Raw genomic sequence first — 26,438 nt, 5'->3', positions numbered from 1 at the left:
TCCAGCAAGCCTGTAGCTTCAGCCCTGCTCACATATTTGTGTATATGTTTTGTTTCTGATCCAAATGGAGTTTTATCTTGTTTTTGAGCCTGCTTAAGCCATTAAAAAACATAGGTATATATGTATATTTATTTTTAATGTTTAATTTTAAAGTCATCTCTATACCCAATGTGGGGCTCAAACTTACAACCCTGAGATCAAGAGTCATGTGTTCTACCGAATGAGCCTGGCAGGTGCCCCAAGTCACTTAAAAATATATTTAAAAAATATTTTATCTATTGGTGTATATTTGGAGTGCAGAGGATGCATCAAAGCGTTTACTTACTGGGCTACTTTGATTAGAAGACTTAATGGACCAGGCTTCTTTCTAATCTTTATACCGCTTACTTTGTTGTCTGTATTATTGCAATGCCTGGACCCTCCAGCACAAAAGTTGAATAGCAGTGATGATAATAGGCATTTTTACCTTTTTCCTGAATGAGAATGCTTTCAGTGTTTCACTATTAGATATGATACTTACTGAAAGTTATTGGTAGATTTCTTTTGTCAATTTATGGAAGTTTTCATCTGTTCTTAGTTTGTATTTTTTTTTTTTAAGTTTTATTTATTTAGGTAATCTCTATACCCCACGTGAGGCTTGAATTCCCAACCTCGAGATCAAGAGTTGTATGCTTCTCCAACTGAGCCAGCTAGGTGTCCTGGTTTGCGTGTGTGTGTGTGTTTAAAAGTATATTTATTTATTTGAGAGAGAGAGAAAGAGAGAGAGAGAGAGAACATGAGCAGGGACAGAGGAAGAGGGAGAAGCAGACTCCCTACTGGGCAGGAAGCCCCAGGCTCAGTCCCAGGACCCTGAGATATGACCTGAGCTGAAGGCAGACGGACGCTTAACTGACTGAACTACCCAGGTGCCCCTGGTTTGTGTTTTTATTGGTTGTTGATTTTTTTTTTTTTGCATTTGTTGGAATTATCAGTTTTCTCCTTAATATAAGAGGACAGACAACTTTCTGAGTTGTAGATAACCGAGAGAAACATATGTTGTATATGATTTATTTGATAATGCATTTTTAACAAAATAAATCTTTAGAAAAACTAATTTTGATCTTGAATTTTTGTATATTAACAACGTTATAAATAAGCTCATACAGGACTGAAATGCTGTAATCATCAGGTCTGGGCTAAATATTCTTGTAACTAAGCTTCACTATAATGAAATAGTCCTCAGTTAAAACAATTTTTTTGGTAACTTCTGGGACTCTACAGGATTTGTTCCGCTCCTAGCCATTCCAACTTCTTCCTCACTTCTTTTTGTAGACTCTTTACTCCTTCCTTTTAACTTTTCTCTCTGCTCTGTCTCCTCTTGCCAGAGAGAGACTTTCTTCTGCAAGTAATAATATTATTTATTGTGAGGCTATAGTGTATCAGGTGCTTTTCTTTAATCTTTACAAGTTTGGAAGCTAGCTATAGTATCTCTAGTATAAGGGTGAGGAAACTGAGCTCAGAGAAGTTAAAACTTCTTTAGGGCCACATAGCTGATCATTGACCTGGGTGGTATTGGAACCCAGGGCAGACTTCCAAGTCCTTTCCATGTGCTGTCTTTAAAAAAGACTGTTGGGTGCCTGGGTGGCTCAGTGGGTTAAAGCCTCTGCTTTTGGCTCTGGTCGTGGTCCCAGGGTCCTGGGATTGAGCCCCGCATTGGGCTCTCTGCTCGGTGGAGAGCCTGCTTCCTCCTCTCTCTCTCTCTGCCTACTTGTGATCTCTGTCAAATAAATAAATAAAATCTTTAAAAAATAATAATAATAATAAAAAAAAGACTGTTGGTCCAGTTCAATTTGAGTTTTGTGTTTTGGCTTAGCCACATGATTCCTGAGCAGGACGACAGGACTGCTTTGTGTCTCCAATATGTTTCCTTAAGAGACTTTTTCTTTAGTTAGATACTTGATTGCTTTGTCCCAGTCTGATGTTTTACATCTTGAGAGATTTCGTATAATGACTAAATCTTTCTTAAAGAAACATAGAATGAGTAGTGTCCTGGGTACGCATGTGGGCTCTGGAATAAACTATCTTGGTTGGACCTTGAATTTATTTTTATTTTGTGAACATTATGAAACACTGACCTTCAAAAAGTTATGGAGGATAAAGTAGCGCATACCTGTGTCCACACTGCTCAAGAAACCGGGCTCCTTCTGAGGTTGAACCCTCATGGAACTCCTTCCCAGTTGTATTCTCTTCCCCTTTCAAGGCAACTACTGTTGTGGATTTGATGCTTTTCATTCCTGTGCATATCTTCATGCTTTTACTACATATGGAAATAGCGCTAAATGTATATTATTTTGCATTTAAAATTTATAATAACAGTATTAATTATTTTTGTAACTTATCTTTTCTCACCCCTCTCAATATTGTGAGACTCATCTAGGTGGATAAAAGTAGCTGTGCCACTCTCATCTTGGCAGAGTAGAATTTTATTTTTTGGCTATGTCACAATTTACTTTTATAGTTTCCTATAGATTGGCAATTCGTTTCTTCTGGATTTTTTTTTGTTTTTGCTATTACAAATAATGCTGCAGTGAATATTCCTGCCACATTTCCTGGTGCACACATGCATGTCTTTTAGAGCATATACCTAGGAGGAAAACACTGGCTCATGTGCCATGCACATCTTCAACTTCAGTGGGTATCACTCAGTTCCGCTCTGAGTGGTTTTACCAGTTAACATTCACACCAGGGGTGTGTGGCTCCTGTTGCTTCCCTGCTCTGTCAACCAACCCTTAGTGTTATTAGGCTTTCTAATGTTTGCTGCAGATCTGCTGGATGAACAATATAATCTTACTTTGGTTTTTAATATAGTTTTTACTGATTCCTAGTGAGGTGAACATTGCTTGATGTTTTTTAGTGGCCCTTTAGATTTCCTCTTCTGTGATTTGTTTGTTTTCGTCATTCATCTTTTTTTTTCTGCTGCACTGTCTTGTTCATATTGGTTTTAAATTTTTACTACATTTTATACTAATATAGAAAGGTGGTATAATGGGCCAAGAGTTAGGGGTTCTGGGTTTCTGTATCCATTTCTTTTTCTTTTTTTTTTTTAAAGATTTTATTTATTTATTTGACAGACAGAGATCACAAGTAGGCAGAGAGGCAGGCAGAGAGAGAGGAGGAAGCAGGCTCCCTGCTGAGCAGAGAGCCCGATGCGGGACTCGATCCCAGGACCCTGAGATCATGACCTGAGCCGAAGGCAGCAGCTTAACCCACTGAGCCACCCAGGCGCCCCTCTTTTCTTTTTTTTAAAAAAGATTTTATTTATTTACTTGACACAAGAGAGAGAGAACAAGTAGGCAGAGAGAGAGGGAGAAGCAGGCTCTCCACTGAGTAGGGAGCCTGATGCAGGACCAGAGAGAGAGGGAGAAGCAGGCTCTCCACCAAGTAGGGAGCCTGATGCAGGACATGATCCCAGGACCCTGGACCCAGGACCCTGGGATCATGACCTGAGCTGCAGGCAGCCATTTAACCAACTGAGCCATCCAGGTGCCCCTCTGTTTCCATTTCTTTATTGTGAAGTATAATTTTCACTTGGGACAAGACATTTATTTGGATGCTCAAAATCTGGGGTCTGGGTTAGGTCATTTCTAAGCCCTCCCATTCTGATTCTCCATTGTTTTGCTTTGTTTTTTGTAGCTCATAAGCGTCACTACAAATATGTTAACTGAAATTAAAGATACGAGAACACGAAGAAGGAATTGTTAACATCTTGGATTTTTTTTTTTTTTTTTTTAAGATTTTATTTATTTGTCAGAGAGAGAGCGCGAGCGAAAGTGAGCACAGGCAGACAGAGTGGAAGGCAGAGTCAGAGGGAGAAGCAGGCTCCCTGCGGAGCAAGGAGCCCGATGTGGGACTCGATCCCAGGACGCTGGGATCATGACCTGAGCCGAAGGCAGCTGCTTAACCAACTGAGCCACCCAGGCGTCCCAACATCTTGGATTTTGATGTGAAGTCTGCACAAGCTATTTGTTAATTATTTTAAGATTTTATTTTTAAGTACTCTGCACACCCATTGTGGGGCTTGAGCTCACAACCCTTGAGATCAAGAGTCGCATGTTTGACCAACTGAGCCAGGGAGCTAACATTGCACACTGCTATCTAATTAGTTTTCTTTTCTTTTCATTAGTTCCAAATTAGTTTTCATTTGAAAAGAGCATTCTTAATATCTTTCTTTCAAAAAAAGTGTTCAGGGGGATGCCTGGGTGGCTCAGCCGGTTAAGCGTCTACCTTTAGCTCAGGTCATGATCCCGGGGTCCTGGGATGGACCCCCATGTTGGGCTCCCTGCTCATGGGGGAGCTTGCTTCTCCCTCTGCCTGCCGCTCCTCCTGCTTTGTGCTCTCTCTGATAAATAAATAAAATCTTAAAAAGAAAAAAAAGGTCTCTAGGGATAAGCTTAACTATAGACATAACTAGCAAGGATATGTTTTCTGAAATATGACTGAAAACTAGAACTTTGAATGTCCTTTCAAGAGTGTACCTTTTATTCATGTGCTTTTAGTATTTCCTCATTAGGTAAGTAGTTTAGTAGCTGTGCCTAGAGCTAAAATTTCCTCTTATTAACTAAGCAACCCATAGAACATTTTAGGAGAAACTGGGAGGTGTGTTAAGCACAGTATTGGCACTTGTTTCTTCTTTTAGTGACTTACTTTCTATTACATTCTTTCTGATTCTTTGGACACGTTGCATTTCTACCTATATACCTCCTTTCACTTTTGTTAGAAACTTTCCTCTATTCCAAATTAAAATATTGCAAATGATTGATAACAAAGTATTTACTCTTCTTCCAAGTCTGTGCCTTTATACCACTATTTTTTTCTTAAAGTCTATTTTATTTTTTTAGTAACTTCTACATCCAACATGGGGCTCAAACTCATGACCCCAAAATCAAGAGTTGCATCTTCTTCCAACTGATCCAACCAGGTGCCCTAATATTTCTGTACCTTTAAATAAAGGTACAGAATTAATATTAAATAATATTTCTGTACCTTTAAATAAATCAGAAGAATTGTAAATTAGGAAGGGATCTTGCCTATAGAATTCTAGTCTATGTATCTTCCAAGAGGGTAGTTATATAACAAGATCAATAATGATAATAATAATAGGTGCTAATATTTATTAGACTCTTATTTTGTGCTAGGCATTAATAATGGTTACCACGGCCCTGTGAGGTTATTATATTAGCTATGCAGAGCTCTTTGTAGTAGCGGAGTACAGTTTTGAATTTATTTTATTGAAACCTAGAGACCTTTTTCACATTTGTAAAAAAAGAAAATCTTAGGGTTTCACAAACATTGACTTTCCTTGTTTTTTTTTTTTTTTTTTTTTTTTTTTAAAATCTAAAGGAGAAGAGAAAAGAAGAAGTGTTAGAGGAAGGATAGTGAAGAATTTTCCTGAAATAAGCAAGGACGTTACTTCTCTTTCAGGGAAGTTTGACTGTTTATACTAAGTAAGTACTAATTAGTGACAATCTCTCTTATCTCTGATTTCTTATATAAATACACATCCAGAGAAAAACTGACAGGAGTTTTGCTGGGAGACAGTGAATTTGCTCAAGAAGTTTTGTTACCTGGATGCTTTGAAGTAACTGAGAGCTGGAAGGGTTAAGACATTAACAAAAACATGCAAGGGAAATGAAGGATATTTACTGACACTTGGGTGTGTTACAGAGACATTCTGGAAACATTTCTAGAGGCTGCTTTCTTCCTGATAGTCTTTTCCTTTCGTCTCTTCTGCTTGCAGATTTAGTCCATCTCTGGAGCATATTGCTTCCTAGATAGGATGATGAACGTTCCTAGATAGGGTCCAGCATATTGCTTCCTAGATAGGATGAACATTCCTAGATAGGGTCCAGACGTTTTGTTGCACTGGTCTCCAAACTCCCTTTAACTGGAAATCTAGCACTGGGGTTTGTGGACCTGGATTTTCCTCACTCCTGGACCGGTCATATTTGCCCTGGAGGGGGCGATGTGGCACAAAATAAAGAGAGTAGGCTTTAGTGTCAAATGGGTTGGTTGCCTAATTCCACAAATTACTAACTTTGTAACCTTAGGCCAAGTTAACTCACTATGTAGGCTTTAAATTTCTCCATCTAATTCTGCCATCCATGTTACTCATTTGTTCCTCAAACCTAGCAGAGTCCCATTTTCTCATTCTAGGTTTTTAAAATTTTTTTCAACTAAAAAAATTTTTTTTTTAAACAGCAGAGGTTTCTAGAGTGGGAGGCATGTGCAAAATGATCCTCTAGGTAGGGTCTAACAAAATATGGGCAGTGAACTTTTACTAATATCTCATCCACAGGTTGACACTGTACTCCATCTGTATGTTTGGAGATAGAGATCGGGTTTTGTAAGCTAAGTAACCTGAAGTGGGGGAGGGGTACTGTGGACACCACAGCCTGGAGGGGTCAGACCTGTGAGCTTCCTCTATTTGTTAATATATTCGGACATATCAAAGTTCATCGCTGACCGGGTTAGCGGTATTTCAGATTATATTATATGATTTCAATTTGATGAACCTTGCTAAAAAGACAAAGGACTTAAAGGATTCCTGCAAAGAAATTGCAGGTTGAAGTTTCAGATTCAGCTGAAGATTGAATAATGCAAGGACATACGAACAACAGGAAAAATGCAGAGCTGATACATTTATTTATAATATAGGCTTGTCAGTCTAATGCAAAGTATAAAACAATAATGATCTAGGTGGATTGAAGAGGAATCCATAAAAATTATTAAATATTATTTGATATATGGGTTTATATGCACTGTGAGTACATTGTATCTTAAGATATTACCTAATGATAGTATGAGGCTATTGTTCTCACTTGGTATTTTAAAACTAAGCATTTGGTATATGAAGACAAACTTACTGGAAATTTGCAGTGATGATTATAGTCATAAGCCAATGAATCTAGAATATTAAAGATTATTAAGTTAGGGATACATTTTTTGGAAGATTCTTTGGAGATTTCTTACTTTAGGAGTGAAGGACAAAAAGCCATAAACCTTTGCTTTCCCTGTTTCGGTGAAAGTAGCTGAAATACCACGTAGATGAATCAATAACTTCAGTTTGGTGACTAAAATGCATTCTTTGTTGGGATACTTACAGAAGACATTGCTAAAGATCAAAATAATAAATTTTATATCAGATTTGGAGTTTGCAAGAGTTTGTGTACATTTGGATAAAAGTAGAGCTTGTGGTATTTGATATACTCCATTTCAATAATAAAAAAACATACAGAGTCCTGTCTCCCCCACCCCCCACCCACTAAAGAAAAGATTTATCAGAGAATATACTCCAAGTAAATGACTTCACATTTCATTGTGAGCTAGGACCTAAAAGGTATAAAGAATAATACATGGTGCCCAGAACCTGGTCTACTAAATAAAACATAGCCACACAGAGCTGGTGTCCCTCTGCAGTCTGTCATTCTGCTTCCATCTCTAGAGGTGTTCACTCTTCTGAATTTGGTGATGCATGCTTCTTGTGCACTTGGAAAGAATTTGTGCTTTACCAGTATCGGGTGGGACATCTGCTAAGTATCAGTTAGCTGTAGCTGGCTGCTGGCGGTGTTCAGTCCTTCATATTCATCTTGACTTTCTGCTTGTACTGGTCATAGAGGAGAATCGAAGTCTCAAAATGGAAGTGTGGGTTTGTCCATTTCTCCTTTCAGTTCTATGCATTTTTGCTAAGTGTATTGTGAGGCACTGGGGTTAGGTATGTAGACATTTAGGATTGTTATGTTTTCTCAGGGAATTCTATATGTTATAGGCCCAACAATATGATGTTATAGATACTGTTTTATGCAATTGCTTTTTTTAAAAAAAAGATTTTATTTCTTTATTTGACACAGAGAGAGAGCACAAGCGAGGAACGGGGTGAGAGGGAGAAGCAGAGTCCCCACTGAGCAAGGAGCCCAACATGGGGCTTGATCCTAGGACCCCGAGATCATGACCTGAGCCAAAAGCAAATGCTTAACCTACTGAGCCATCCAGGTGCCCCTATGCAATTGCTCTTTATTTTATTTTTTATTTTTTATTTTTTTTAAGATTTTATTTATTATTTATTTGACAGAGAGAGATCACAAGTAGCCAGAGAGGCAGGCAGAGAGAGAGGGAAGCAGGCTCCCTGCTGAGCAGAGAGCCCAATGTGGGACTCGATCCCAGGACCCTGAGATCATGACCTGAGCTGAAGGCAGCGGCTTAACCCACTGAGCCACCCAGGTGCCCCTGCTCTTTATTTTAAAGATTTTATTATTTTTTAGAAGATTTACTTATTGGGGCACCTGGGTGGCTCAGTGGGTTAAAAAGCCTCTGCCCTCAGCTCAGGTCATGATCCCAGGGTTCTGGGATCAAGCCCCGCATTGGGCTCTCTGCTCAGCAGGAAGCCTGCTCCCCCGCCGCCCCCGCCTGCCTCTCTGCCTACTTGTGATCTCTCTCTGTCAAATAAATAAATCTTAAAAAAAAAATTTACTTATTTGAGAGAGAGTGCCATGTGAGTGCAAGCCAGGCATGGGGGTGTGAGCCAGGAGGGTCAGAGGGGGATGGTGAGGGATAAGCAGACTCCATGCTGAGGGCTGAGCCACAGGTGGGTAGGGCCCTCTATCGCACAACCCTGAGATCATGACCTGAGCTAAAATCAAGAGCTGGATGCTTATCGACAGAGCCAGATGCTTCTAAAGATTTTATTTTTAAGTAATCTCTATGCCCATTGTAGGGCTTGAACTCACAACCCTGAGATGAAGAGTTGCATGCTTCACTGACTGAGCCAGCCAGCCAGGCGCCCCTGTGCAATTGCTTTTTGAATCAGTTAAGAGAACAAAAGAAAATAAATATGTAATTGTTCTGTTTTTTAAAAAAAATTTTTAAAGAACAGTTTTAGATTTACTGATGAATTAAACCGTAATTGGGAGTACCTGTATGTACCTCATACCCGTTCCTTCTCTTATGAATGTCTTACATTATTGTGGTTCATTTGTTACAACTAAGGAACCAGTGATGACGTGTTCTTATTAACTGAAATTGTATTTTATTCAGATTTCTGTAGTGTTTCCTCATGACATTTTTCTGTTCCAGGATTCCACATTATAATTAGGTACGACGTCTCCTTAGACTTCTTTCAGCTTTGTCAGTTTCTTAGGCTTTTCTCATCAAGTGTTTGATAAAACTTGATAGATATGAGGAGTGCTGGTTAAATATTTTGTTTGTTTTTCCCTCAATTGAGATTTGTCTGTTTTTCTCATGATTAGACTGGGTTTATGGGTTTTGGGGTGGAAGACCCCAGAAGTAAAATGCCATGTTCATTGCATCATGTCAGGGGTACATCCTGTCTCCGTAATGAGTCACTGTTGACCTCGAGCACCTGGCTGAGGTCGTGTTTGTCAGATTTCTCCACTGTCAGGGTATTTGTCCCTCTCCCTTTTTCTCTTTGGAAGGAAGTCACTTTGTGCAGCTCATACTTAAGGAGTCGGGGGTTATGCTCCACTTTCTCTAGGGCAGAGGATCTACATAAAAAATCTGGAATCCTACTGTCCAGGGTATTTGTTGATTCTTCATTTGTTAATTTATTTACTCATTTATATCAGTATCAGCTTAAAGATATTTAATACTATTTAATGTTGTTGCTGAAATTATTATTATTTTTAAAAGATTTTATTTATTTATTTGACAGATCAGACAGTAGTAGACAGTATTTATTAGACAGAGATCACAAGTAGGCAGAGAAGCAGGCAGAGAGAGGAGGAAGCAGGCTCCCCGTTGAGCAGAGAGCCCGATGCGAGGCTCAATCCCAGGACCCTGGGATCATGACCTGAGCCGAAGGCAGAGGCTTTAACCCACCGAGCCACCCAGGCGCCCCTGCTGAAGTTATTCTAATTTTGTCTATTGAGAGCTGTCAGGTGGCTTCTGTGTTCCTTTTTTTTTTTTTTTTAAAGATTTTATTTATTTATTTGACAGAGATCACAAGTAGGCAGAGAGGCGGGCAGAGAGAGAGAGGAGGAAGCAGGCTCTCTGCTGAGCAGAGAGCCCAATGCGGGACTCGATCCCAGGACCCTGAGATCATGACCTGAGCCGAAGGCAGCGGCTTAACCCACTGAGCCACCCAGGTGCCCCTCTGTGTTCCTTTAATACACTCCTGTCATATGGTTTTTTTCCCTCCCCAGAACTTATTTCCTTTTTTTAAAAGATTTTATTTATTTATTTGACAGATATAGGGAGAGCATAAGTAGGCAGAATGGCAGGCAGAGGGAGAGGGAGAAGCAGGCTCCCCGCTGAGCAGGGAGCCCAATGCAGGACTCTGTCCCAGGACCCTGAGATCATGAGCTGAGCTGAGGTAGACGCTCAACCGACTGAGCCATTCAGATGCACCAGAACTTACTGATTTTCAAGAAGCTCCAGGGTTCATGTTGTATATTTCCTGCCTCAGCCATTTATCCAAGGAGCCCTGGTTCCTTTTGTTGGAGAATGGTGTTATACCCCCAAATTAGGGCACTAGGTGTGCTCATTGCTATTGGGATATTGTTGCTTCTAGGCCCATTAGAGCAAGGATGTATATATGTGTATACTAACCCACATATATGTACACATATCTACAAATGCTTCCATGTGTAACTATCTGTATCTCTGTTAAGGTAACATGAACTTGTACTGATGTTTCTGGTTGTAATCCATTATTGCCATGTGGAATTTCTCGCTTCTCATCTTGCTTATCTGTAACCTCACCACTCCACCATCTGCCATCCATTAGCTTAAGTGTTCAGCTGCAGTACACCTGCGTACTAGTATCAGCATTGTCAGCTTAGAACCTGTGGGAAACTGAAGTACAGTACTAACGTGTATTTTGCTTTGCCTTTGGCCTTGCAGACTCCATTTATTTCCAGAATTACTTAGGTGACTCCTTTTCCCCTTACCTTCCTCAGGGAGGTTGTGTCAGACATTCATAATACAGTTTGGTTATTTGTCACATTCTGCATTTCATTCTGAGATCCCCTGACAGTGTAAGATTTTTTTTTTTTTTAAGAATTTACATATGTTGAGGTTCACTCTGTGAAATTTCTTTCGGTTTGGACAAATGTATGGTGTCATGGATCCACCATTCCAGTATCATACGGATGTTTCACCACCCTTAAAATTCCCCCATGTTTCACCTATACATTCCTCTTGCTCTCTCCCCAGATCTCTGGTAGCCGCTGATCATTTTTACCATTTGTATAGTTTTGTTTTTCTAGAAGGTCATAAAATTGGACATGGTGTGTAGTCATTTCAGACTTAACAATATGTGTTTAAGCTTCCTCTGGGTCTTCACATGGCTTGGTAGCTCACATATTATTGCTGAACCATTGGGGAAGTACCCTGGTTTGTTTATCTGTTCACCATTACAGGGCATCTTGGTTGCTTTCATTATTTGGCAATTGTGACTAAAGCTGGGTGTAATCATTTGGGTGCAGGTTTTGTGTGAATATAAATTTTCAAATCAGCTAGCACCTCATGGTGCTATTGCTGGTTCACTGGTCCTAAGACTGTGATAAGCTTTGTAGAGACTGTCCACCTGTCGTCCTCCGTGGCCGTTTCTGCATTATTGTTCGAAATAGATGGAAGTTCCTGTTGCTCTATATTCCTGTCAGCATTTGGTATTGTCATTTAAAAAAAAATCTTTAGCCATTGAAACAGGCATATAGTAGTAACTCATCATGTTCTAATTTATAATTTCCTAATGATAATGATATTGAATATTCTTTCATGTACTTATTTTTCACTTATATGTCATCTTTGGTGAGGTATCCAGATCTTTCGATCATTTTTTAATTGGGCTCTTTTCTTTCTTTCTTTCTTTTTTTTTTTAAAGATTTTATTTATTTATTTGACAGAGATCACAAGTAGGCAGAGAAGCAAGCAGAGAGGCAGGCAGAGAGAGAAAGAAGGGAAGCAGGCTCGCCGCTGCCCGATGCGGGGCTTGATCCAAGGGCCCTGGGATCATGACCCAAGCCGAAGGCAGAGGCTTTAACCTACTGAGCCACTCAGGTGCCCCTCAGCTCTTTTTTTTTTTTTTTTTAATTTTTATTTATTTATTTGACAGAGAGAAATCACAAGTAGACAGAGAGGCAGGCAGAGAGAGAGAGGGAAGCAGGCTCCCTGCTGAACAGAGAGCCCGATGCGGGACTCGATCCCAGGACCCTGAGATCATGACCTGAGCTGAAGGCAGCGGCTTAACCCATTGAGCCACTCAGGCGTCCCAACTCTTTTTTGATTGAAAAAGCTTTCCTTACATTCTCATAGCTAAGGTGCTTTTTTTTTTTTTTTTTTTTTTTTACATTTTGTAGACTAAGGCTGTGTTCCTTTTTTTTAAATTACTAGTTTTGCTTCAAAGATATTTATTGTTGCATTGTTCAAAGTAGTAGATAATTGTAAATAATTGCCAACAATCAAGGCTTGGATAAGAAAACTCCATTCTGCCACTCAAAATTGTGTTTTTGAAGAGTGCTCAATGGCATGGAAAGATGCTCAAGTGTATTGTTAATCCCCCCCAGCTTTATCGAGGTGTAATTGATAAAATTGTATGTATATAAAGTGTACAGTGTGATGATTTGACATATGTATATCTTATTAGATGATTACCACAATTGAGTTAATTAACACAACTATCACTTCACAGTTACCTCTTTGGTGGTTTAAGGTCTCTCTTATCAAATTTCAAGTATACAGTATCGTACATTATTATCAACTATGCTTACCGTGCTGTCCATTCGATCCCCAGAACTCATTCATCCAATAACTGAAAGGTTATATCCTTTGATCACTGTCTTCTCATTTCCCCCACCCCCAGCCCCTGGAAACCACTATTCTACTCTGCTTCTGTAGTGAACTTGACTCTTTTTTGTATTACTAGATTCCACATATAAATGAGTTCATGGTATTTGTTTTTCTTTCTCTGACTTAGTTCACTTTGTGCCGTGATGATTTTTAACTGGGTGGAATGAAGCTCCTGAGTAGGGTGATAGGACCCCTGAAGCTGGGATGTGTTGGCATAAATACATGTAAGGAGACTTCCCCATCCGTCCACAGGATGAACTACTGGAAGATGTGGCTGCAGCGTCTGAGATCACAGTGTCACAGAATTGTTATTTGTGGGGGTGCCTGGGTGGCTCAGCTCAGATCAGGATCCCAGGGTCCTGGGATCGAGTCTCGAGTTGGGCTCTCTGCTCAACAGGGAGCCTCCTTCTCCCTCTGCCTGCTGCTTCCCCTGCTTGTGTTCTCTCTCTCTCTGTCAAATAAATAAAATCTAAAAAAAAAAAAAGGAATTGTATTTGTGCATTCACGAGGACAAAGATTTTGGCAGGCGAAATGGGAAAAAAGGGTGGATACGAGTGATCACGAGGAAGGAAATGGCAGGGTTTGAAATCAGAGTTCGAATGCGAAAGGAATGGTGTGAGGTGTTGGTTACCTCTTGAGTGTGCCAGGAGTGCGAGTGGAAGGAAGTAAAGAGATGTACTTGCGTTCATGTCAGTGTTGATTTTCAAGGTTATATCAGAAGGACAAGGACATACAATCCGGTATGGCAGTAGTAGTAGGTATTTGTTGAGTGTGGAACTGTTAAAATCATAACTACAAAGCTTTAGTGGTTAGTATCCATAGAGCACCAGATGGATTCACCTACTGGGAAGGTCTAGCGAAGTCATGTATAGTAATCGTAGTTTATACACAACCTAAAAATTTGGATTTTATGTCATCTGCATTGTAGACTTGGTTGAAGTGAAAAGACTTAATGTTTTAGTTTAAGTTTCCCCAGAAGCTGACTCAGACAAGGATTTGAGTGCAAGTATTTTGTTTTGAAGATTATCCCAGGAAATACCAGTAGGGGACCATGAAGTGAGATAGGGAAGGGAAGTTTAGCAAATAAAGGATTTGTTTCAAGCGAATTACGAGTTCCGGCTGTGAGTAACTGGAGCTTATTCCTGCTGGGGAATTCCAGGAGCCGTTAGAAAGCATGTCCTCAGAGTTCAGCTTCTTGAGGGGGAAGGGAGGCAGAGTATGTCCTGGTCACTGGTGTATCCTCACCACAGAGGGTAGTGAATCTGCAGTATTTCAGGCTTGGCATGCAGGGAACAAAATGGGCTTCAGAAGTCAGAGAAAGCCATCAGTTTTTGTTTTGTTTCTTTTTTTTTTTTTTAAGATTTTATTTATTTATTTGACAGACAGAGATCACAAGTAGGCAGAGAGGCAGGCAGAGAGAGAGGGGGAAGCAGGCTCCTTGCTGAGCAGAGAGCCTGATGCAGGGCTCTATCCTAGGACCCTGGGATCATGACCTGAGTTGAAGGCAGAGGCTTTAACCCGCTGAGCCACCCAGGCGCCCCTATTTTGTTTTTAAAACAGATGCTGTCGGTCCAGTAGAGGTAGAATTGGCAGAGATTAGGAGATATGGGCAGGGGGGCCCTCTTCTGGCTCTTTTCTTTATCCTCTGCCATGCAGTTCCAGCATCTTCAATTCATTTTCTATAAGGTCATCAATCCTCCTCACCCGAGGCTTAAATGAGCCAATCTAGCTGCACATTAGCCCTGGCTCTTGGTGTCCTTTCTGGAACATTAAATCCTGTGGCATGTGGAAGGACCCCTATATCAACAGTTCTCACCAATCTTATATTTGGTCCTCAAGCTCATTCCCAGGTACGTTCTCCCAGGTCCCACCAGTGCATTTCATCAGGTCCAATAGCTGTTTTGGTGAATCACCCCATCCCAAGTAAGAACAGTACCTCCCTATTTCCATGATGCCAGGACTTGACCCTGGTTAGTAGCCTGGAATCAGTGACAGAGGTAGGGACAGATCTGGAGAAGGGTCAGCATCTTCTGAGGCATGCATCTCGGATGAGGCCTTTTTTATGGTCTTTAGGTAGAGAAGATTGCCATCTTGTATCCCGGGCAAGGGAACCACTTTTTCTGGCCCAGAGGGTTCAGGAGAATCTTGACGAAACTGAATTCAGTCTTTTAAATAACTTACCTACTTTCGAAATCAGAATTTGGGCCTGATTTTTAGCACAATCTGCCTTCTAGTCATAGGGACTCAGAGTTCCTTAAAATGCTGCTATGAGGGGCTCCTCGGTGGCTCAGTGGGTTAAAGCCTCTGCCTTTGGCTCAGGTCATGGTCCCAGGGTCCTGGAATCGAGCCCCGCATCGGGCTCTCTGCTCCACAGGGAGCCTGCTTCCTCCCCTCTCTCTGCCTGCCTCTCTGCCTACTTGTGACTTCTGTCAGTCAAATAAATAAATAAAATCTTAAAAAAAAAATGCTGCTATGAGGTCTTCCGGTTGTCATACCATGCTTTGAGTTGCTACTTAGATGATTAGGCTTTGACATTTTCTTTCTTCTGTGTATCAGTGCTACTTAACAAAAACCCAACCAATTTAATTGTCTAAAATTCTTGATGCCGCTATATCTCTCAGATGCTAAAGCTATCACATAGCCCAGTCATCTCTACCTGTATCCCATTTGGGATCCACCACATCAAGAGTAATATTGTAGCAGCAGCCCAACCAGGGGTTCTCCCCAAGCTGCTTACTACCAGCCCTGGGGATCTTGTCATTTGGTTGGTGAGTGATCACTTATAGAATCCATCTGGAAGACCTGTTATATCAGGATCAAATCTTATTTTGGGCTACCCTAGAAGCAAATGCAGATGTAAAGACAAGTGCAAGTTCTGTTTTGTTTTGTGGGTTTTTATTTATTTATTTTTTGGGTGATCCTAGGAGAAACCAGTAGAGTGGAGAAGTGAGACGGAGTAGAGAAAGGAGCTAGTAAAGACTTTGTCATCAGGCGGTGTGGGTAAGCCAGTGGAAAACATTGCCTTTTGTTCAGTAAAGGAGCTGCAGCATATATATATATTAACTTCCATCAGTGGGAGAGTTCCTCTAGGGATATTAACCTTCTGGTGCTTCTGGACTGCCCCCAAAGGTCAAGGCTGTCTTCACTGGCTAGAAAAAGCCCTCAAGCAAAGAAATGCAGATGCTGGCACCTGGAACCTGATCAGTGTTGGTGGAATAAAGGCAGGATATCAACTTTTATACTTTTTAAAAAAACATATTTTATTTTTTTTATTTGTCAGAGAGGGAGAGTGAGTGAGAGAGCACAAGCAGGGGGAGTGAAAGGCAGAGGTAGAAGCAAGACTCCCTGCTAAGCAGGGATCCCTGGATCCCCAGATCATGACCTGAGCCAAAGGCAGGCACTTAACCGACTAAGCCACCCAGGCATCCCTGTCTTCTATACTCTTAAGTCAACCAATAATGTCAATGTTGTGGCTACTGTTGAATAACAAGCTTTTCTTCCACTTTAGTTTGGTTTTGAGAGTTTTTTAAAGCATATATACTTCAACTATAATCCTGTATTTAACATGTGATTTGCAAATATTTTTCATCTAGTATGTAATTTGTGTTTTCATTTCTTACCGGTTTCTTTTATAGAAGAAATTCTTTAATTTTGGTGGTGTTCAATTTGTCTTTTTTTTTTTTTTAATGGCTTGTGCTTTTACTGTGATGTACCAGACCATGAAGAGTTTCTCCTATGTTTTCTTCTAAAAGTTTTATATTTTTTAAAAAAGATTTTATTTATTTATTTGACAGACAGAGATCAGAAGTAGGCAGAGAGGCAGGGAAGCAGGCTCCCTGCTGATCTTAGGACTCTGGGGTAATGACCTGAGCCAAAGGCAGAGGCTTTAATCCACTGAGCCACCCAGGCACCCCTAAAAGTTTTATACTTTTTTATACTTTACATTTATACTTGTCTTCCATTTCAAATTATTTTTTGTATATGGTATGAAGTATAGGTCAAGGTTAATCTTTTTGTCATATAGATAACTGTTTTTTTCAACACCAAGTCTGTCCTTTCTTCACTTAATTTTTTTTGCACTTAAAAAAAAATAAGCCCTCTTCCAGTACTGTGCTATCTTGATTACTGTGGCTTTATAATAATTCTTGGGGCACCTGGGTGGCTCAGTGTGTTAAAGCCTCTCCCTTTGGCTCAGGTCATGATCCCAGGGTCCTGCGATCGAACCCCACATCAGGCTCTCTGCTTAGTTGGGAGCCTGTTCCTTCTTTCTGTCTATACCTGCCTCTCTTCCTACTTGTGATCTCTCTCTGGCAAATAAATAAATTAAACTTAAAAAAAAGATTCATTATAATAATTCTTTTTTTTTAATTTTTTATTTTTTTAAAGATTTTATTTATTTATTTGACAGACAGAGATCACAAGTAGGCAGAGAGGCAGGCAGAGAGAGAGAGAGAGAGAGAGAGGGAAGCAGGCTTCCTGCGGAGCAGAGAGCCCGATGCAGGGCTCGATCCCAAGACCCTGAGATCATGACCCGAGCCGAAGGCAGCAGCCCAAACCACTGAGCCACCCAGGCGCCCCTCATTATAATAATTCTTAAAGTTTACTATAATCCTGCATCTTCACTTTCCCTTTACCAAATTGTCTTGTCTATTCCTTTTGCCTATTTATAGAATTAAGAATTGTCTATCTTTATAAATATTTCTTCTGGAATTTTGATTAGACTGCCTGATGAGATGGTATGTCATTTTTTTTGTTTAGGTCTTTTAAAAATTTCATCACTGTTTTATGATTCCAGTATACTCATCCTATACATGTTTTGTTAGTATATACCTAAGCATCTTATTTTTTTAAATTTTTATTTTATTTTATTTTATTTATTTTAAAGATTTTATTTATTTATTTGACAGAGAGAAATCACAAGTAGTCGGAGAGACAGGCAGAGAGAGAGAGAGAGAGAGGAGGAAGCAGGCTCCCCGCTGAGCAGAGAGGCCGATGCGGGACTCGATCCCAGGACCCTGAGATCATGACCTGAGCCGAAGGCAGCGGCTTAACCCACTGAGCCACCCAGGCACCCCCTCAGCATCTTATTTTTGTTAGAGATATTGCAAATGCTGTTTTCAAAGTATTCAATTTCTAGGGATGCCTGCGTGGCTCAGTCGGTTGGGCAGCTGCCTTCAGCTCAGGTCATGATCCCAGCATCCTGGGATCAAGTCCTGCATCAGGCTCCTTGCTCAGCAGGGAGCCTGCTTCTCCCTCTGTCTCTGCCTGCCACTCTGTCTGCCTGTGCCTCAGCTCTCTCTCTCTCTCTCTGACAAATAAATAAATTAAAAAAAATATTTAATTTCTAGTTGTACAGTGCTAGTAAACAGAGCTGTGGCTGACTTTTGTGTTTTGACCTCCTGTCCTGCAATGGTGTCAGACTCACTTTTTAGTTCTAGGAGCTTTTTTTGGCTCCTAGAATTTGGAATTTCTACATCATCTAGATCATTATCTAGATCATCATGATGTCTGCAAAATAAGGATAATTTTATTTCTTTCTTTCCATTCTGTTTGCCTTTTATCTTTTGTCTTATTTCACTGGCTGAGACATCCCATATAATGTTTAATAGAAGTAGTAAGAATGGACATCCTTGTCTTGGTCCCAGTCTCAGGGGAAAAGCATATAGTTTTCTACCACTAAATATGATCTTAGCTGTCACTTTTCTGTAGGTGCCCTTTATCAGGTGTAGAAAGGTTTTATTTCTAGTTTTCAGAGAGTTTATCTTTAGGAATGGACATTGTATTTTGTCTAATGCTCTTTTGGCATCTCACCTAAACATTTTTTATTAGATTGTTAATATGTTGGATTATATTGATTAATTTTCAAATGTTGAATTGGCCTTCCTTTCCTGGGATAAACTCCCACTGCTTCCAAGGTTTTTATAAATGGCTTGATTGGTTGAGGATTTTGCTTGTTGTTGAGGGTTTTGTGTCTATGTTCATGAGAGGCATTTGTTTTTGTACTGTCTTTGTCTATTTTGGGTATCAGGATATTACTGGCTTTTTAAAATGATTCGAAAGATGTTCTTTTGTATTTTCTGGTAGCAATTGTATGAAATTGGTGTTATTTTTTTCTAACATCTTTTGTGGTTCTTCATTTGTAACATTTTGTAATTGTTTTCCCTTTCTAAAGAAAATTTTAAAAAAATATTTTATTTATTTGACAGACAGACAGCAAGAGAGGGAACACAAGCAGGGGGAGTGGGAGAGGGAGAAGCAGGCTTCCCATTAAGCAGGGAGCCAGCTGCAGGGCTCATCCCAGGAACCCAGGATCATGACCTGAGCCAAAGGCAGCTGCTTAATAAGTGAGCCACCCAGGCGCTCCCTGAAGAACTTTCTTTAGCTATTTTAGAGCATGTCTGTTGACTACAAATTCTCTCAGTTTTCTTTAGTTTCTGAAAGGGTAATATTCTCTCAATGTAAAAGCATTGCTCTGCCGTCTTCTGACTTCCATAGTTTCTGATGAGAAATCTGCAGTAATCATGTCGTCACTCATCTTAACAGGGGCTGTAGGCTCTGTGTAGGTTCTGTGGGTTGACTACCTGTTTGTTTTCAAAATAAACTTTCAACAAAGCCATACTCATTTGTCTACATATTGTCTGTGGCTGCTTTCAAACTGCAGTGGCGATGGTGAGTAGTGGTGACAGACCACATGGCCCGCAAACCTGAAATATTTACTGTTTGGATCTTTAAGAAAAAAAATTCGCTGGTCCCTATCCTATATGTAAAATGTTCTTTTACTCTGACTTCTTTTAAGATTTTTTCTTTGTCTTTCAGCAGTTTATGATATGACCATTATAGTTAGTTTCTTTGGCTATAGCTCGTTTGCTCAGTTTCTTGAATTCGTAGGTATGTCATTCACTGGACTTGGAAAGTTTTCAGCTAGTATGTCTTCATGTATTGTGTAGCACCACGTCGCCACACTCCTTTTTCTCTCCTTCTGGGATTCTGAGTACATGATGAATGTTGGATCTTTTGTTTTTGTCCACTCAGTCCCTGAAGCTTTATTCCTTTAAGAAACAAACAAACAAAACCTCTCTCTTGCTCCACCCCCCCTTCAGATGGGATAATTTCTGTTTGATATATCTTAAAGTTTACTGACTCTTTCCTCTGTCATTTCTGTCCTGCTGTTGAGTCCATCCAGTCCTCCCCCAATGAGTGTATATTTCAGTTTTAAGATTTCCATTTGGTTCCTTTCATATCTTTTCTTTCTCTGCTAACACTTAAGATTTTAACTCTTATTTCAAGAATGTTTGTGATTGCTAATTTAGGCATTTTTCTAACTGCTACTTTTTTTTTTAAAAGATTTTAAAAATTTATTTAATAGACAGAGATCACAAGTAGGTGGAGAGGCAGGCGGGGGTGTTGGGGGGTGGGGGAAGCAGGCTCCCTGTTGAGCAGAAAGCCTGATGACAGGGCTCGATCCCAGGAACCTGGGATCATGACCTTAGTGGAAAGCAGAGGCTTAACCCACTGAGCCACCCAGATGCCCCTAACTGCTACTTTAAATTCTCTATCAGGTTCCTCCAACATCTGTCTTCTTATCGGTAGCTTCTGTTGATTGTCATTTCCCTTGTGAGTTAAGATTTTCTTGGTTGGTTGTTTGCCAAAGAATTTTGTATTGTTTCTGGACATACTGAACATGATAAAACTTTGGGTCTTCCTTAAATTTATAGAGTGTTGATATTTTTTGTCTTAGCATTGTAATTTTGTAGGCATTTCAATGATCCAGAATATAGTTATATTATTTTTTTTGAGATTATTTGGAAATAAAGACAAAATTTAGAAAATTGTCATGAAGAAATTAGAGATCTCCAGGAGTTCTTAGGCTCTACTTTGAAAAAAACTGGTGTAGGGGCGCCTGGGTGGCTCAGTGGGTTAAGCTGCTGCCTTTGGCTCAGGTCATGATCTCGGGGTCCTGGGATTGAGTCCCGAATCTGGCTCTCTGCCTTCAGCAGGGAGTCTGCTTCCCCCTCTCTCTCTCTGCTTGCCTCTCTGCCTACTTGTGGTCTCTGTCTGTCAAATAAATAAAGAAAATCTTTAAAAAAAAAGAGAAAAAGGTGGTGTAGAGAAATAGCGAAAAGTAGAAAAATGCTATGATGAGCTGTGTTATAGATATTATGATATTACCTTTGAATCTATGGTTAGCATTTAAAATTTGTATTACCTAGTGAGAGACCAAGATTGGGGAGGAGGCAGTAAACTTTTAAATATCTTCCTTCCTTTGTAATTACAGGCTACTGGTATCAACCTTTGTTTTTCTCTTTAGGACCTACCTTTCATTACATTTTGCTGCTTCTAGTTGCTTTGTCTTTTGGCTTTCTTCCTGTTTAAAATTTTTTTCTCTTGGAGGTAAATTGTTAAGTTACCATCATGTATGTTAAAGCCTACTTGGTAATACATCAATGATTTAGGAAAAGATTGGTCTTAATTATCAAAATATTAGTTGTAGAATGGTAATTTTTAAATTTTCTTTAGGATGTATTTAAAACTAAACCTTTACCAGGCACCTTGTTTTAATGGATGTGTAATTTGTGTAGTCATCATTTAATTTGTGATTCTAATATATTTGAGACTGTGCTGTAAATCACTCCATGATTTATAAGTTTAATCTCCTTAGGGAAATTGTTTGGCTTATGCTCTGTCTAGATACTTTTTATTCACAGAATAAGGCAAAATTCAGCTGAAATGATTTTGCATCAGTAGGGTCTGTGCAATGGGCTTTTTTGTTCTCCAGCTTTTTAAGTGTGGAGATTTGGCAGCATGCATGTGAAAGCAAGGATTATGTAAGAAGTTTAGTGAAAGGGTGGGAATTAACTCTACCACTTCTAAGTTGTACCCTCAAGCAAGTTAGTGTTCTTTTCCAGGCTGTTTCCTAATCTATAAAATGGGGATAATAATAATGATGCCAGTATCTGGGGTTGTTGGAAGGATTAAATGAGGTAACACACGGGCAGAGTTTTAACAGAGAGACTGATGTAGCCTATGTGTGTCAACCTGAACTATTACTGTGTGATAAAAAATTTATCTCAAGGAGGGCCTGGGTGGCTCAGTGGGTTAAGCCTCTGCCTTCGGCTCAGGTCATGATCCCAGGGTCCTGGGATCGAGCTCCACATCAGGCTCTCTGCTCAGCAGAGATCTCTGTGATCTCTGTCAAATAAATAAATAAAATCTTTAAAAAAGAAAAGAAAAGAAAAAAATTATCTCTAGGAGTTCTTTGAGTTTGGGGATGAACACTTTCTTTCTTTTTTTTTTTAAAGATTTTATTTGTTTATTTGACCAACAGAGATCACAAGTAGGCAGAGAGGCAGACGAGGGGGGTGGGGGGGGTGGGGAGCAGGCTCCCTGCTGAGCAGAGCACCCAATGCGGGCTTGATCCAGGACCCTGGGACCATGACCTGAGCCAAAGGCAGAGGCTTAACCCACTGAGCCACCCAGGCACCCCGGGTATGAATACTTTCTTTGTTCAATATTGTTTACTATGAAAATAGAAGATTTTATTTATGTCTTTTGTGTATATGCTAATAACTGTTATGTTCTCTAGTTTAGCCTTTCATTATAATTATTTTCTAAATTATATTTAGTACCATGTTTATCTGTGTAAAACAGTAGGGTTATGGGAAGCTGTGTCCCAACTAATCCAGGACTTAGCAGAGAAAATAATCAAAGTTAGAAATAAGACATAGCCCCATATTTTCAGCACAGGAAGCAAGTGTATGAGCTCATTTAATTATTGACTTTGTCATATTTTAGAAGCTATCAAGTAAATAAAGGGACAGTGTCTTGTCTTTTTCTATATCGGGCTTCTGCTTTATTTTTACTGATTGTCTCTTAAATGCATATACAACTTGGTTCCCTGTACCTCTTCATAACAGAATGATAAGCCCTTGGATGAATTATCAAATTGCAGTGGTTTATTGTATCTTTTTTTGTTTATAGGATGATTGAGGAAAGTGGAAATAAGCGGAAGACCATGGCCGAGAAGAGGCAGCTGTTCATAGAAATGCGTGAGTCCTGAGAGCTTCTGGGTTCCTTGTTTGTATGTGTGGGGATGCCTTTTCTTTTTTTTCCTGATGAAGTCATAACTTTAAGCATTAGCATGTTCCATTTTTTAAAAAAAGATTTGTTTATTTTAGAGACAGAAAGAGAGAGTGCAAGTGGGCCTACGGGCAGAGAGAGAATCTCAAGCAGACGGATCACGCATTTGCCGTCTTTGGGCCTTTGCTTATGCAATGGGGCCCACCTTCATCTGCCTTGTTCCTGCTTACCATTCAAGGCTCAGCATAGGGGTCTTATTTTCATTAATTTTTTAACACATTTATTGAAGATCTGTTATATTCTAGGCACTGTACTAGGTGCTAGGGTTAAGGGGAGAACAGAACACAGTCCCTGACTTCTTGCATATTGCTTACATTTTGGTGAGGGGAAACATACAAAATAAGGAAAACCTGTTGATAAACAAATCCTGATAGTAAGAAGTGCCTGGGGTGCTTTCAGTAAATAAACGTGACCATGAGAGAGAGCACAACCAGGGTAGAGTACTACTGTGGCATTGGAAATGGGTATTCTGTAAAAAATTGGGTTTGCTGCTTCGTGAATGCATCATTCTGACACATAGAGCTCAGACAAATTGCCTTTCTCTGTAACAAACTCAAGGGTATGGACAGTTTTGGAGATGTTTGGGGAGTATGGCTTCTTGTCTCCCCTCTTTCTTCATAGGAAGAATTGCATTGGTGACAGTGGTGTCTGCTGCTCAAAGCTCTCCTCTCTCCTTTCCAACATCACCCCAGATCTCCAGCATTATTACCTTCTATGGATGTAAAAGTCATCTTTTGCCAGCCTTATCATACGATTCTACCATCTAAGTTTTGGGTTGATTTTAGGGCAATTTTGAATTCACTGATCTTTCTGTTTTATTAGTCTCAGTGGGTAATCAATAGATTTTTACTTGTTGTAGGTATATCCATAACTTTTTTAAAGACTTCACTTTAAAAAAAAAAAAGATTTATTCTTCTCGTACCCACTTAAGCCCCCATGTTGCATCACCACTTCCTCATATCAGGGAGATCATATGATAGTTGTCTTTCTCCGCTTGACTTATTTCGCTAAGCATGATACGCTCTAGTTCCATCCATGTTGTCGCAAATGGCAAGATTTCATTTCTTTTGATGGCTGCATAGTATTCCATTGTGTATATATACCACATCTTCTTGATCCATTCATCTGTTGATGGACATCTAGGTTCTTTCCATAGTTTGGCTATTGTGGACATTGCTGCTATAAACATTAGGGTGCACATGCCCCTTTGGATCACTACATTTGTATCTTTGGGGTGAACAACTAGTAGTGCAATTGCTGGGACATAGGGTAGCTCTATTTTCAACTTTTTGAGGAACGTCCATGCTGTTTTCCAGAGTGGCTGCACCAGATTTCATTCCCACCAACACTGTAGGAGGGCTCCCCTTTCTTGGCATCCTCACCAGCATCTGTCATTTCCTGACTTGTTAATTTTAGCCATTCTGACTGGTGTGAGGTGGTATCTTATTGTGGTTTTGATTTGTATTTCCCTGATGCTAAGTGATGTGGAGCTCTTTTTCATGTGTCTGTTGCCATGTGGATGTCACCTTTGCAGAAATGTCTGCCCATTTCTTTTTTTTTTTTTTTAAAGATTTTATTTATTTATTTGACAGAGAGAGATCACAAGTAGGCAGAGAGGCAGGCAGAGAGAGAGAGAGGAGGAAGCAGACTCCCTGCTGAGCAGAGAACCCGATGCAGGACTCCATCCCAGGACCCTGAGATCATGACCTGAGCCGAAGGCAGCGGCTCAACCCATTGAGCCACCCAGGTGCCCCTCCTCTGTCCATTTCTTGATTGATTATTTGTTCTTTGCGTGTTGAGTTTGATAAGTTCTTTATAGATTTTGGATACTAGCCCTTTATCTGATATGTCATTTGCAAATATCTTCTCCCATTCTGTCAGTTGTCTTTTGGTTTTGTTGACTATTTTGTTGCAAAACCTTTTGATCTTGATGAAGTCCCAATAGTTCATTTTTGCCCTTGCTTCCCTTGCCTTTGACGATATTTCTAGGAAGAAGTTGCTGTGGCTGAGGTCGAATAGGTTGCTAACTGTGTTCTCCTCAGGGATTTTGATGGCTTCCTTTCTCACATTGAGGTCCTTCATCTATTTTGAGTCTATTTTTGTGTGTGGTGTAAGAAAATGGTCCAGTTTAATTCTTCTGCATGTGGCTGTCCAATTTTCCCAATACCATTTGTTGAAGAGACTGTCTTTTTTCCATTGGACATTCTTTCCTGCTTTGTCAAAGATTAGTTGACTATAGAGTTGAGGGTCTATTTCTGGGCTCTCTATTCTGTTCCATTGATCTATGTGTCTGTTTTTGTGCCAGTACCATACTGTCTTGGTGATGACAGCTTTGTAATAGAGCTTGAAGTCTGGAAATGTGATGCCACCAACTTTGGCTTTCTTTTTCAACATTCCTCTGGTCTTTTCTGGTTCCATATAAATTTTAGGATTCTTTGTTCCATTTCTTTGAAAAAATTTGATGGTATTTTGATAGGGATTGCTATAATGTGTAGATTGCTTTAGGTAGCATAGACATTTTTACAATATTTGTTCCTGTAATCCATGAGCATGGAACATTTTTCCATTTCTTTGTGTCTTCCTCAATTTCTTTCATGAGTAATTTATAGATTTTGGAGTACAGATTCTTTGCCTCTTTGGTTAGGTTTATTCCTAGGTAGCTTACAGTTTTGGGTGCAATATGCTGTGGGTTTTTCATAGATAGCTTTGATGATATTAAGGTATATACCCTCTATCCCTACACTTTGAGGGGTTTTGATCAGGAAAGGATGCTGTACTTTGTCAAGTGCTTTTTCAGCATCTACTGAGAGTACCCTATGGCTCTTATTCTTTCTTTATTAATGTATTTTATCACATTGATTGATTTGTGGATGTTGAACCAACCTTGCAGCCCAGGAATAAATCCCACTTGGTCGTAGTGAAAACTGAACCAGGAAGAAATAGAAAACCTGAGCAGACCCATAACCAGTAAGGAGATTGAAGCAGTCATCAAAAATCTCCCAAAAAACAAGAGTCCAGGGCCAGACGGCTTCCCAGGGAATTATACCAAACATTCAAAGAAGAATTAATACCTATTCTCCTGAAACTGTTCCAAAAAAATAGAAATGGATGGAAAACTTCCAAACTCAGTTTTTGAGGCCAGCATTACCCTGATCCCAAAACCAGACAAAGACTAATATTCTTGATGAACACAGATGCGAAAATTCTCACCAGAATATTAGCCAGTAGGATCCAACAGTACATTAAAAGGATTATTCACTACGACCAAGTGGCTTGATGCTAGGCCTCCCAGCTCAGAGATTCTGATTTTATTTTTCCTTTTCCAAAATTTTGTCAGTTTTATTGGTCTTTTCAAGGAACTTTGGCTATGTTGGTCCTCTGTGTGTATCTTTGTTTCTGCCTCATTATTTTGTGCTATTGTGTTTACTACTTTCTTCTTTTTACTTACGGGAATTCTGATG

General features: G+C 39.8%; 1 protein-coding gene across 12 annotated transcripts in view; it reads left to right on the top strand.

Annotated features, from left to right (window-relative positions):
* Positions 1-26,438, top strand: part of DTNB (dystrobrevin beta) — a 236,288-nt gene that overhangs the window by 7,495 nt on the left and 202,355 nt on the right. For 8 of the 12 annotated variants that reach the window (XM_082745106.1, XM_082745109.1, XM_082745108.1 and 5 more), the window contains exons 2-3: positions 5,380-5,483; positions 22,819-22,886. In XM_082745106.1, the coding sequence (XP_082601232.1) occupies positions 22,820-22,886 (67 nt within the window). In that variant the 5' untranslated portion in view covers positions 5,380-5,483; position 22,819. The remainder of the gene's footprint in view (positions 1-5,379; positions 5,484-22,818; positions 22,887-26,438) is intronic. The other 4 variants (XM_082745101.1, XM_082745107.1, XM_082745104.1 and 1 more) reach the window with 1 other exon arrangement.

This window comes from Mustela nivalis (assembly GCF_964662115.1).
Source record: "Mustela nivalis genome assembly, chromosome: 8".
Taxonomy (NCBI): Eukaryota; Metazoa; Chordata; class Mammalia; order Carnivora; family Mustelidae; genus Mustela; species Mustela nivalis.
This window is presented reverse-complemented; position numbering and strand designations above follow the sequence as displayed.